Source organism: Podarcis gaigeae (genome assembly GCF_964106915.1).
Source record: "Podarcis gaigeae genome assembly, chromosome: 7".
Classification (NCBI taxonomy): Eukaryota; Metazoa; Chordata; class Lepidosauria; order Squamata; family Lacertidae; genus Podarcis; species Podarcis gaigeae.
This window is the reverse complement of record NC_139683.1, coordinates 80,273,216-80,287,072: the sequence shown is the minus strand read 5'-3', so window position 1 is coordinate 80,287,072 and position 13,857 is coordinate 80,273,216. Positions and strand designations below refer to the sequence as shown.

The window sequence follows — 13,857 nt, the reverse complement described above, 5'->3', positions numbered from 1 at the left end:
ATTAGAATTTAGTAAATGTCACCCCTTTCTGTTCTTTTAAAATGTTGTATTTAAATCACATGATTTATCAGATCTTTAATGTTTTCAATCCAGCAGTAACTGACGTCAGTAATTATCATTTGTGTCCTAAAGCCTGAGGTATTCTTTTTAAAAAATAAAAACATTAACCTAAATGTTAATACCTTCATTGGATATTGTTTGGCTTTATCCCTCTGATAGTATCTCCTCTTTGGAACAAGTCTGAATTGTTTGTTGTTAACACTAATGTGGTAGATTGTTGTGTTTATTACTTCATTATTCATTGCACTGTTCTGCATTCTTTGACGAACAGTTTGTCAATATAAAAGTAGAATGTTTCTCGGTTATTGAAATTAAGGAATATAATAAGCAGTACTGTATAAGCGAAAATGCATACATGCTAACTCAGACTAGTTTTAGGATAATTCAGTGATGTAATTAAGACTTTGTGACAGAATTACAGCATTTCAGCATTTTGTGCATTGATGCAAACGTTAATGAGAAAGCTCTCTGGTTGAACTGGTTACATATGATATATAGGATGTTACAGACTTGTATTGACAGGTACTGTGATACTAAGGTGACATACAGAGCCTTTCCAGAGAATAATTCTATTGCGCAGTGTTTCCTGCTATGCTGCTACATTTCATAGTACTCAAATATCAATATTTTGATGCTGTTAAAATGTCTTCCCACCTCATCTATTGTGATAGCGGGTAATATGATGAATATGGAGGTGAGATATTAATGAACAATTTGGATGGTGGCTGTGACTTCTGGTGACAAGTGATGCAAGTTCTTACAAACAGTGAGCTTGCTATTTTGTGACAGTTTTTAATTTTAAAGCTTATACCACTTAAGTTTGGGCAGGCTTAGAAAGGTATAGATTTTACACCAGAGCAATCAAAAGCACTGGCTTTGTAGTATCCTAAATGCCAGATTTTGTTTCAGAAGTTCCTTGAGCCAAAACTCTTTCACACTTTACTGTCATGTTGCTCTGTCTAAAGAACAGTAGCGCCATCTATGGAAATAGGATTGAATGGCAAGTGGCTTGCTATATTATCATGTAATCTCCCAACAAAAATATGTAATTTGTCTCTTGGGTCAGTCCCCATACCCAGGGACTGTAAAATGGCCAATGTAACACCAGTTTTTGAAAAGGGATCCTGGGAGGATCTTAGAGATTATATGCTGGTTAGCTTGCCTGTCCTAGCAAAACCGGTGGAAAATATTGTTAACGATAAAATAACCAAGCATGTGGAAGAACAAGACTTGCTGAAGCAGAACTAGCATGGCTTCTGTAAGGTTGAGTCCTGTCTTACTAACGTATTAGAGTTCTTTGAGAGCGTCAACAAGCAAATAGAGGTGATCTGGTTGGCATAGTTTTTGACAAGGGACTTCACTAGCCTGAGTAAACTCCGCAGTCGTATGATAAGTAGAGAGGGCCTCTCCTGGAACAGGAGCTGGTTATGTAAGAGGTAGCAAAGAATGGGAATAAAAGGCAAATTCCATCCTATAAATCATTAGGAAAGAAATTGAAAACATGGTTGTTGGCATACGTTTGGCTCAAGAGACATTGGAATGTGCCTCCACGGGGTTCACTTTTGCCACAGAATCGATCTGTGAAGTGCAACTCTCAGGAAAATGTGTGTTCTGTACCATATGTGTGTATAAATATATTCTTATTCTTCAAAATGAGCAGCTGCCTTCATGTAAGTCATCCCATCACAGACAAATGTATCTGCAGGGTCAAATACATTATTTCTACACTTATATGGGCCATGGAATGATTCCCCATCCCCATTTAGAACTAATAATATCAACCATTATTGTCATTAAACTGGTGAATAAACATCTTGAATACATTGCATTTCTCATAAGCTGAACATGAACTGCTTTTATGTACAAGCAAGCAAAGTATTTACATGGTATTTACAGGCCTCTGCCAGCCTTGAGTTCCCCGACTTGCCAAAATGCTGATCTTTACATTGCTTGTTTGTGTTTGGTCAGGCTCAATTAATCCATGATAGGAACACAGCATCCCGCTCAACAGGAATGGTCAAATCTCACACTGCTGTTGCTACACCAGACAAAATACAAATGACCTGGACAAAGGAAAAGCTTATATCCGAGAAGCATAAAAATAAAGAAGCTTGTCTGTCAAGCTACAAGGATATCTTCAGTATGAAACCGTAAGTAGATACTTAAGGCATTAAATACCGATAGCATTGATCAAACCCACACTAACATTTAATGGTATTGAATAGAATGGGTTTATACCATTCTAGAAATGGTAGCTCATAGAAGAAAGCAGTAAGAATACCATATTTTTTGCTCTATAAGACTCACTTTTTCCCTCCTGAAAAGTAAGGGGAAATGTGTGTGCGTCTTACGGAGCAAATGCAGGCTGCGCAGCTATTCCAGAAGCCAGAACAGCAAGAGAGATAGCTGCTTTTGCTGCACAGTGATCCCTCTTGCTGTTCTGGCTTCTGAGATTCAGAATATTATTATTATTTTTTGTTTTCCTCCTCCAAAAACTAGGTGCGTCTTATAGAGCAAAAAATACGTACATTGGCCAGTTAGATTCTGGAGGTGTAAATGCCTTAAAATCATAAAATCCCATGCTGAAGATATAAATAATTCTATTTTTCTTTATACACACACTACTAGCCCTCTTCCCAGTACTACTTTTGCTCTTACATGAACAGAATTGTCTTCTAATTATTCTCTGGGTATCTTATACTCAGTACTGCTCTCTTGAGTGAAGCAGGAGCTGAGTTTTAGTTTGAAGGCTTATGAGTAAGCAGGAGCCATAACTGAAGAAAACTTTGTGAAATGTAAAGGAGGACAGAATATCTTTAGAAACAGGGGTGTTTCCTTCTGTTAAACTTTTATGCTTTGTGTGGCCTGGTATCATAGCAACATCATTATTTAAGTGGTACTATAAGGAAGTGAATCACTTTGTTTCAGCAACCACTAGATGGCGATGTAATCCTAGTAATCATTGCCAGAACTTGCAGCGCCTACAGATTGAAAAAACAACAACAATGTTGTGTTTTATTTTTATGGAAATAAAAGACATGGTTATGTGTCACAACATGGCTTATTATGTTTATCATCTATTGTACATGGGTTGTTTTGATTACGTTCTTTAGAAATTTGCTATCCAAACCCTCATTTATACATTAATTTCAGAACATAAAAATAAGTAATAGTTTAATATGTTTAATATGTAAAGCATTACAAATTTAGCACTAAATCTGAAAAGAATGTGATATATGTTTTCCGTACAATTTAGATTTTGATATCCTTTAAAATAATTTGAAGAAATAATTTTATGTCCATCCTTATTTACACTACAATAAATATTATTTCTGTCATAAACTAGGACAGTTGGAGCATTTGCTAGATTTCTGTAGCAAGAAATGTGAAAATGGGTTGAGCTTTTTAATGAAAATAACTGACCACATCTGTAATTGTCATACACGGTAGCGGAACAGGTGATTCGTTAGGAAGATTAATAATAGTGTGATAGAAATCTGTTCCCCAAAAGACATAAATGAGTTTCTACACTGATCTAGAAACCCTCACTTGCATTATGGTCTACAGCATTGCAACCTATGTGTGTGTACTTGCAACATGTTCCTATGTCTCCCTGTTAACCTTCCCTGCTGACCTATGTGCTTCAGAAGTTATTGTTTTGGCCTTTGGTAAGGTTACTGCTGTGGTTGCTTATCTCTCAGAAAGAAAATTTACACCACTTTAATTTACGTTTGATTGTCCAACTTAAGAACGCCGTGGCAATGGCAAAAACCGAATAGGTTCGTTTTAATCTGGCCAAGTAGCTGCAGAATTATTGTGTCCCTGAATGCTCAGTTGCAATCATACAGCTTTGTCTTTTACTGCTTGCTGCCTTTTTAAGAGAGCTGATGTGGTCAGATACTGTTTCTCCGAGATGTAGGAAGCTGCTAGCCCACACTACAGTCTCCCTGCTTCTCCTCTCTCTAGGTGAAAAAATATCCAATCCCTCCCAAGTACAATGTTCACCTGCCATCAAGGAGTTGTGGGGAGGAAAAATACATTAACACAAAAGCCAACTGCAAAAAAAATTGCAGACCACATCAAACACTTACAAAAAGAGGGTTGAAAACCATAACTAACATGAAAAAAACAGCCAAAAAGTAAAAGCTAAAAACTAAAGCACCATAATAAAAAGCTTTGGAAATAAAAACTAAAGAAACAGAAAATTTAAGAGTAGGCATTTTAAATGCTGCAAGTATAGATGAATACAATATTATGTTGGGTCAGAATTTATTCTTTTTTCAGATGAAGGAAGATTTTGGAAAGGGAGTGTGCAAACTCAGGAGTTGCTTGTTTGCATAGTTTCATCTCTGTGTCTGAGCTATTAACACTGCAGGAAATCACTTAAAGATTAGAGGGGCAACTTTAAGAGCAGTGCAGAACTGTTGTACAATATGAACAGGGGACAATTTAAATGTTTCCATTCTTTTAGGAATGTGTGCCATGGTTTGTTTTTAAAAATCACACGAGACATACTAATTTTTAGTGATTAAAATATTTAGGAAATGAATAAAGTTATATTATGTTTTAAGGTGCTATATTAGAAAAATATGCCATATAGCTATGTAATATTTTTGCACATTTGTTTCTCTTCCATGTAGAGAATGGGGAAATCTGTAAGTCGAATTTGATTTAATTTAGGTTGTTATTCCTGCTTTCTGTGCTTTATTGTTTAAGTGTTGTTGCATGCCTCTTCCAAATTAGCTGTTTTTGAATCTTCACTGGGTCTGTGCATTATGTTTTAGCATGTGAATGTGATGGCTTAGCCTTCCTGTCATATTTTCCTTTTATGCTTTTCTCCTTTTTCTAAGCTAGGTGCCTCTTTTTTATTACTACTTTTCTTCAGAGTAAATCACATTATGTGTTTCATAAAATGAAGGTCACCATTTGCCTGTATAAAACATTTGACATTTCCTTCATCAAAATCCCATGGGTGCAACTTTTCCCCTTAATTATCTCGATAACCAGATGCACAGTAGTTTCTGGATAAGCTAACATTGGCATAATTGCAAAGATTACAACAATGACAATAAAGGTGATTTTAAAAATAATAATAATTAAGAAGTAGGAAAGATAGATGCAGATATTAATCTCATGAGTTTGTTAAGCTATATATTGTGTTCAGTTGTTTAATTTGTAAGAATAGTGTGAAATATTGCATACCTTCAAACTCTCCACCCACGGGGGCGGGGGGGACATAGCAGCAGATAAGATTATAAAAAGAAACTAATGTGGATAAATGAGTCATTTTTTAGGCAGATCATTCAACCTCATGAAAGTGATAGCGATGCAAGTTTTTGTTCTCCCGCGACTTCTTCCATCCCCCTGCTTTGAAGCACTACTAAGGGCTCTCTCCTGCCTTTTTTTCTTTTTTGTTGAATATCCCTGTCATTTTGTTCTTTGATTTTCCCTCTGTGTGAGTCATCAGTTTCTTATACCAAAAACCTTCACACATAGCATTGATTTTTCCCTCACTTTTTTTTTTTAAATGTCTTTTTACATATCCATCCTCCATAATCATTGTATGGCACCTAAGTGTCTTGATTCAGCAGATGTGATCAGCCTGCAGAAAGCTTTCTGCCCAGGGATCTGGTTTCTTGAACGCACAAAATCCAGCCATGTGGCAGATCACAGACTGTCACCAGTCATGCATACAGAAACCCACGACCTGTTCCATATACAGTGGACACTCGGGTTGCGAACGGGATCCGTGCGGGATGCACGTTTGCAACCCGCAGCGTCGCATCTGCGCATGTGCGGGTTGCAATTTGACGCTTCTGCGGATGTGCAAAGTGCGATTTAGTGCTTCTGCGCATGTGTGACCGCTGAACCCTGGAAGTAACCCCTTCCGGTACTTCCAGGTTTCGGCAGTCCGTAAACCGAAAAAACGCAACTGAAGCGTCTGTAACCCGAGGTATGACTGTACACCCATAATTAGGTTTATGCATATGTATGTAGCTGGGCTCTTGTGCTCCCACAATTCTCTAGGTCAGGAGCAAGTGCTGCAATTAGATGATCTCTTGGGTTAATAAGGCAAGGCATGAATGTGCCTTGCAGCTGTCCATGAGACCTCTTTGTCCCTCCTTTGACATGAAGGAGCAAACAAACGAGGAAGACTCCCGTTAACGGTTGTTTTCTGGTCTGAACCAGGAAACTATGGCTAACAGCTTCAGAACAAGCAAAGATACTAAGTCATGGCTTGAAATTGGCTTTGTACCCTAGCTTGTTCCAAAGCATGTTATATTTAAAGAATGAGAAACAAAAATAAAGGGTAAAAGGACCCTAACAGTTAACTTTTGTATCCTCGCCACCCTTGAAAAATGTGATGGGAGAATCTTCCAGGGTATATATTGCCCATTACTGCATTCATAAGAAGAATGGCATCTGCCTTTTGAGTTTTTCGAAGGTAACATAGCAGCTGTTATTGTTCTATAAAGTTGTGTCCTTTAATTTTCACAATCAGTGTACTTTAAAACTTTAGTGTTATGTTAATGGGAGCAGCTGAGCATATAATATGTCTAAAATTAGTCACATACTGTACAGAAATCTAAGCCTAATTTATTGGTTCTCTTTATCCACTGACATTCATGTCCCCTGAGAATTAATGGCAAATACAGTTCAGTTTAAGTGTTTCACATTGGGGCAAGAAAATGTTGTTAATGCCCAACACATTTTGGGAAAAGTTTTCCGCCTTCAGAGGCAATTTTCTTTGTTGGAGCACTGCAGAAAAATATTACGGAGGCTTCTTCCTTGGCCAGATGCAGCCCACTGCCTCCCTTTCCTTGTTTTGGTTTTTGCACATCAGGGCAAAAAACTTAATTCCACACACACATTAAAGGGGTCTTAGCTGACAGTGCCTGGGGCAGGATAGGGATGTTAGAGTCTGCTGTGGAATAGCTAAATTAAAATTTTGACCCAGTATGCATCAGCTGTAGAAAAAGGTAAACTTCAGTTTGAGGGTTATACAGAAAGGAATCAGAAATAAAACTACCAATACTGAAATGTGAATTTATGTTGTGACCATACCTGGAATGCTGTGTGCGGTTTTGGTCACCACACCTTAGAAAGGATGTTGCAGAATTAGAACAAATACGGAGAAGGGCAATCAAAATAATCAGGCTGGAGCAAGTCCCCTATGCCACTAGGCAGTTCTCAGCAGGTTATTCCTGGTGGAAAATGTTCCCTGAGAAAAAAATGGGTTTCTTGCCCTTGCTCTGTGTCAGTGTAAGAATGAAGAAGTCATTGATGAAAGAACCGTTAAAGGAGTAAATTCACTTTGGTAGCCTTTTGACTTAGAAAAAGTGCAAAAACAATAACAATTCTATGCTACTTGGAACAAAATGTTTTATCACTCCTTGATTTAAATTTTGCGGGTCTACAGAAGGGCCAGATATATTTGTTTCCAAAGCTTGATTCGGTCCACAAGCCCAACAGTTGACTAGACTTCATAGACACTGTTTCTCAAGTATTTTATTTTATTTTATTTTTAGGAAATGTCATGGCATTACCTTCTGATTACTAAGCTATGTTGCTATGTTGTATGGCTTAAGATTTTTTTGGCTGCAACAGTAACTTTTTCCTTGCACCTATCAGTAAGATTGTGCTGGCTGATCCATCTCTAATTGTTGCTATGTTGTAGGAACCAGTCGAATGTGCGAAGGATGCACACTGCCGTCAAGCTCAATGGAGTTGTGCTAAACAAGTCACAACATGCCCAACTGGTGTTACTGAACATGCCTGGTCCTCCAAAAAACAGGCATGGGGACGAAAATTGTATCCTTTTTTGGTGCACTTTAGGCATAAACGTAGCTATCCAGCAGCACCCAAAATCTGTTATGCCATATCAGAATCAGATGAGGGAAATATTGAATAGAACTGTATGAAATAAAGGCAGTTGACCGATTATGCAGGGGAGGTAAGTGATTTACCGTATTTTCCGCTCTATAAGATACACCTTTTCCCCTCCAAAAATTAAGGGGAAATGTGTGTGCATCTTATGGAGCGAATGCAGGCTCTATAGACTCAATGAAAGCAACGCGAAGTCTCCGAACCGCAGCGGGAACCCTCCCACCGCGCTCCGGAGACTTATGGCGGCTATCCCTGAAGCCAGGGGAGCGAGAGGGGTTGTTGCGCACCGATCCCTCTTGCTCTCCTGGCTTCGCTTCGCTGGAGAGGCGCTGCGCAGCTTTCCCTCAGCGAAGCAGAAGGGGCGCTGTGCAGAGAGGGAGAGAATTTTGTTTTCTTGTTCTCCCCCTCTAAAACTAGGTGCGTCTTATGGTCGGGTGCGTCCTATAGAGCGAAAAATACGGTAATAACAGTGTGGGAAGTCAGTTACATAATGATAGAATCTCACACTTCCTGCTTCCAGATAAATCTACAATTTACATTTGATAACAGGTAACAGAAATTCCCATTTTACTTTCCCATGTGGAACTGAAGTTGAATTTGGGAATGAGAGTGATTTGCCCAGTGAGATCATCGCTGATCAGAAGTATGAAGTTGGGCAAAGCAAGCTGAGTATGTTTTGCTAACACATACCTTGAGAGAGATGCAGTTTGCACCTTTGGGTGTGGGAAGGGGAAGTATATAATCACCATAAGGTTTCGGTACAATTTTATTCCAGGTCTTAAAACCTTGACTACTTTGACATCCAGATATGGAGTTCTTGGAAGTTTTGACAGAAGGCTTGAACAGAGTGCTCTTGGTACGAGGCGGAGGTCGTGAAGTTATCACCATTTACTCCTAAGAATTTTACTGAACACACCAATATCACTACACATAACATCTGTTTCCGCAATTAAATGTGGGACTTTGGCAAATCTTGTTGGGACTAATGACTTTTGCCCAGCCCTATTTATTGCATACGAAATAGAATCAAACAGTTGAATCCTCTCTTTTTTCTTTTATAAAATTATGTAAGCAAAATTATTTCCTACATAGATCTCTCTAAAATGTGTCTTTATTGAATAAATGTATTATATGCTTGTATATTTTTTTAATGTAGAAAACTGGGAGACGATATTTTTTTGTTGTTCTGGGGATTAGGGTGGGACACAGAGGGGCATACTTTTTGCACATAGCTCCTAGTAAATACAATAGCTGCTTCTTGGACATAGGAACAGACTCCTAAGTTTGTACAACTTTTTATAATGATGGTTTTTAAAAAAGAAAATGAAGAATGGGGCTTCCAGGAACCATTTTATAAGAGTCTGGCCTACATATTTTGTACCGTTGACCCTGCTGACCGGAAGCAGGTTCTGTCTCCTTACCAAGTCTCTATGGTTCTGTATTCATTTTAATCCACAACTGTGTGAATTGTTTAGCATTGTATTTTAATTAAAGATCACTGGTTGAATAAAAGTCCTTTGATTTAGGAACCACAATTTTGACTACTTGAAAGTGGCCCTTATGAGTCCAGGCTTAAATTGTTGCTGAAAGCTGAGTCTACCTTAAAAAGATAATACTTCACTTACAAATACAGCAAGATCTAATCTTATTTTTGGAGTGTCTTGTTTTTAAGGTTTTGAACCCCAGCTCTTAGTTTTTAGGAAAGAAGAAAGGAAGAAATCCACTAGAATAAATCATTTAAGCCTTTGAAGTTACACATGTCCAGCTGCTGTAGGGAAATGGAAGACATCAAAATGCAAAAACTTGACAAATAAGAATACTCTGCTCTTAAGCAATATTGACTGGACCCTATAAATGGCAAAATAAAAGTCTAAAATTCGTTCTCTAATACACTTGCCTACCTATAAGCTGCATAGTACCCATTTCATTTAGTAGGCAGGGAGTGGCTGGAGTTTGGCTTCTTCCTCAAATTTCTGGTAAACTCCTGACTTTACCAGATCCCAGATCAACACATGCTCACTATTAGTCCTCCATCCTCTTGGGCAGTAGCATGACTCTTCCACTTCCCTGACTTCCTGCAGCAAAAGCATAACTATATATTTCCACTCAATATTGGAAGGGGGCTCTTTTGGAGACCCAAATGCGAAACTGAAATACTGTATTATAAATATTTCGTACAGGTACAGGTAGAATCAAGCAACTGAGAGTTAAATACAGCAGCTGTTGAGTGCAAAATAAGTGCACTTGGTAACAGCACCAGCAGTGTTATTAATATTACTTAGTTAAAGTGAAAATTCTGGAAATTTCACCATGAGAAAAACCTTGTGTTTTTTAATGACTTTTGTGGGGTTTTTTAGAGGGCGTAGAAATGCAGATAAATAGAATATTGAATTGCTTATTAGATCAAACCTTTATCACATTTAAAAATGTATTGTGCTTAAGTTAGGTTGGCATCCGTCTTGGGAAACAATGGAAGAGTGGGCCTTCAAGGCAGTGGCGTAGCGTGGGGGGTGCAGGGGGGGCCGGCCACACCGGGCGCAACATCTGGGGGTTAGGGGGCACAAATCCATGGGTTAGGGGGCGCAAATCCACGGGTTAGGGGGTGCAAATTACTTGCCTTGCCCCGGGTGCTGACAACCCACGCTACGCCACTGCTTCAAGGGTTATGTCAAACAACTGGAGAGTTACAGTGCCTGCTGTGTCTGTAGAGATGAACACAGGAGAGACATGTTTTGTTGCAGCTGGGGCAGAAGAAGGCATCCAGTTGTGCTGCTGCAGATGCAACACAGCATCTCTTCTTTCTGGGTTCTTCCCAGTGGTCATTCCTCCTCTGGTCACTGTTGTGGATCGTTTAAGAAATGTATTGTACGTAAGTTACCCATGCATGAAATTAGAACTATTTGATATAGTGGTAAGTTTTTTCAAACAATAACTGCAAATATAACCATTGTTAGAGATGGGATTTCAAGCTTCTACTCTCAGCAAGGTACCTGTAACGCAGAAAGAGAAGAAACTAATTTTCTGAAGAGAGCTTAGAAATGAACATCTGAATCACAACATGATTTCACAGATCGTGTGCATGGTAGCAGATAGGATAGTTCAGTGCCCGCACACTGGAGATTCAAGACACATCTGATATTTTACTAGGTATGTAATGTACATAAGACCAATTAGCACAATCCTTAACTCTCAGAATTGGTTTGTATGGGATGGAGAGCATGGATAGGTTCCACGTGCATTGGGCATATCTTTGAACACATAACCAACTGGGTTCAGGAACAATGCTGTAACCCTGGGTGTGCATGTGCATTTGTGTGGCTGGCTGGCTGGAGCAATGTTGATTTTCCACCATGTGTAGATGCATCATTTTTAGAGCCATCTTTGTAGCTCTAAAATAAAAAAATCCTCAGGTTTTCCATCCTGTTACAAATTATTGCATATTGGGCTTCAGTGGGTAAAATCTTGACCTTGAATGTATGTTAACGTATTCCTGGGGGTAGTGAGCATTTTTGTACTGAGGCTATATTGATGTCAGCACGACCATTGTTAGGGAGTAAGGTTATTGGCTGTTGATCTTTGAAATCTGGATAGATGAATAGTACCCATTTACTGTACTGCATATTAGTTAACGGGTGGGGTGGGGATATGTGAAAGCTAATTACTTTTAGCATTTCACATAAATATTACGGCTCACAAGTTTTTATTATGCAGTGAATGCTATTATGCTAGCAGTTGCTTCATCCCCTATCATTAGTTTGTTGTTTCTGTAGTTTATTTTTGTAACTTTGTTGTGATTGTTGCAATCATTAGGGATGTTCTAATTACTTATTGATTGTCCATAACGTATTTCACAGTTGAAGTCATACAGTGCTCCAGATAACTCCATGAACAGTTTGAAATTTGTCCTCTCAAGTGACCTTAATAGGGTGCTTTGAAACACATCACTTCACTGTCGTCATAGGCTTGCCAAGTGTTTATTGCTTTTGAAAAGTAGAAGAATTTCAGATGTACTGTAGTTGGTCAGTTTCTCAGAAGAGAATGGCTATTTTAAGAAGAATTGCTTAGATATCTTTTAACATGTAAAATGTTTTCCTGTGTTTTCTCTTCTCAACCCTGTGAATTTATGGCTAAAACCCTTATCTCACAGGAAAAGGGTTGGCATACTAACCAGTGAACTCCTTGTGCCTAAAGGAGGATGGCACATTTAGTTGAGTTGGCCAACCTGAGTGAAGAGTGGATCCATGTGTTCCTTTTCTTTGCCTCCAATGATTTTTTGGCATAGTGGCTCAGTTGAGATTATTTTGCTGGATATTCTGTATAGGAATCACCACCCTGTGGTCTAGTCCCACCTTACTCTGGCAACATCTGTAAGAAAAAACTGGGTGGGTGAGCCAAAAGGCATGTTGTGATCCTGGCATGGGCAAAACCCACATGGATTTAGGAGACTCGTTTAGTTCTTACAGATATTCCTGGAGAAAGGTTCAGGGGGTGTATCTCTTCAGTAGCTTATGGATGTTGCTTCCACAGAATCTGTTTGGACGGAGATTGCAGAATTTTGGATTGCACCATTTCAGAGTGTAAATGCTTATCAGGTAGGAAAGCTTCTACTGTATCTCTCTCCTTGATGTGCTAGTTTGCTCCATGCAGAGGACTCGAGCAAATAATAGCCCCAAATTTTATCACTTTGTTCCACGCAATACACATTTCATTCTTGCTACAATCTACTTACATGGGAGATGGACAGCTTTTGGCCTTGAGTGTCAGCTATTAAGAGAAGTGAATGAGGTGGTTTATTTTAAATTATAAAATGCTATCTAATCGAGTACCCTTGATAATGTCCTTCAGATTTTTTTTAAAAAATGCTCTCACACCAGCCTTTCACACTCAGGGTCAGCAGATTCTCATTACTTCCTAAGCAACCAATACTATCTACTGATAGTTTTAGGGTACCGACCCCACTAGCCAACTCCTGAGAAATGGCGGTGGTTCTTATCCTAAAGCCAAGGTGCATGAAAACAGTTTGAAAAGTAATACTGCCATTGTTGGAAGTGAGAGTCCCCCAAAGCTGACCAGCCTATCTTAGGTTCTCTTCCAAGACATAAAGGGCACTATGAAGCCCCAATGTTATTAGAACTCAAGCACTATGGTTTCCTCCAACCCTTTTGGGTCGATCTTTTTGTGCTCCCTCTCAGTAAATTTCTGCTGCTAAATGAGTCAACAGCTTGACCTCTGCATAGGCATGGGTTTGTTTTTTTGCTGGCAGGACCAGGCAGAGGAGCTTCTCAAATCAGCAAAGAACTAGTCGTATTTGACCATTAGCAATAGTGATTGCCGCCTCGGCCATAGTGATTTTTGGGGATGATGGATGGACTAAAGGGAACCTTCTTGAGGGGCAGTGTGCCCTCAGATGTGTGACAATCCTGTCAACAATCTGGCATCTTTAATGGGATTATGCCCACCGCAGAATCGAGCTGGTCTACACTCCCCTGTTTATCAAATGTTCAGTGAGTAATCTTCAGTGATATAGCAGCTGACAAGCAGTGCAGTGGAACAGAGTGGCAAAGATACTGCTGTAGTTATGTGCTGTGTATTCTCTTCGGGGAAAGAATTTATTTAAAATGCCTCAAAAATCCAGAGATAAAGCTTAGTATGAATTAAAAACAAGATTCAGCTTCCATCCTCATCCATTCTGTTGCTTATTTACCAATTGCAGACCACTTACTACCAGACATTTATTCCAACAAACAGGAGGAATGCCAAGACAGATCATGGCAATTGCCAAGCGGGATGTAGCTTTGTAATAATAATTAATTAATTAAAATAATAATTTTATTTATATGCCACCCATCTGACCGGGTTGCCAAAGCCACTTTGCAGTGTGCTTCTGCAAAGGGCAGGTAGTAGAGATTG

At 39.0% G+C, this 13,857-nt stretch overlaps 1 protein-coding gene across 3 annotated transcripts in view; it reads left to right on the top strand.

Annotated features, from left to right (window-relative positions):
* Window positions 1-9,482, top strand: part of SLC12A7 (solute carrier family 12 member 7) — a gene marked incomplete at its 5' end in the record, with an annotated part of 97,170 nt that extends 87,688 nt beyond the window's left edge. For all 3 annotated transcript variants that reach the window (XM_083749678.1, XM_083749680.1, XM_083749679.1), the window contains 3 exons: window positions 2,029-2,210; window positions 7,739-7,872; window positions 8,754-9,482. In XM_083749678.1, coding sequence (XP_083605804.1) covers window positions 2,029-2,210; window positions 7,739-7,872; window positions 8,754-8,845 — 408 coding nt within the window. In that variant the 3' untranslated portion in view covers window positions 8,846-9,482. The remainder of the gene's footprint in view (window positions 1-2,028; window positions 2,211-7,738; window positions 7,873-8,753) is intronic.
* Between the last annotated feature and the right edge of the window lie 4,375 nt (window positions 9,483-13,857).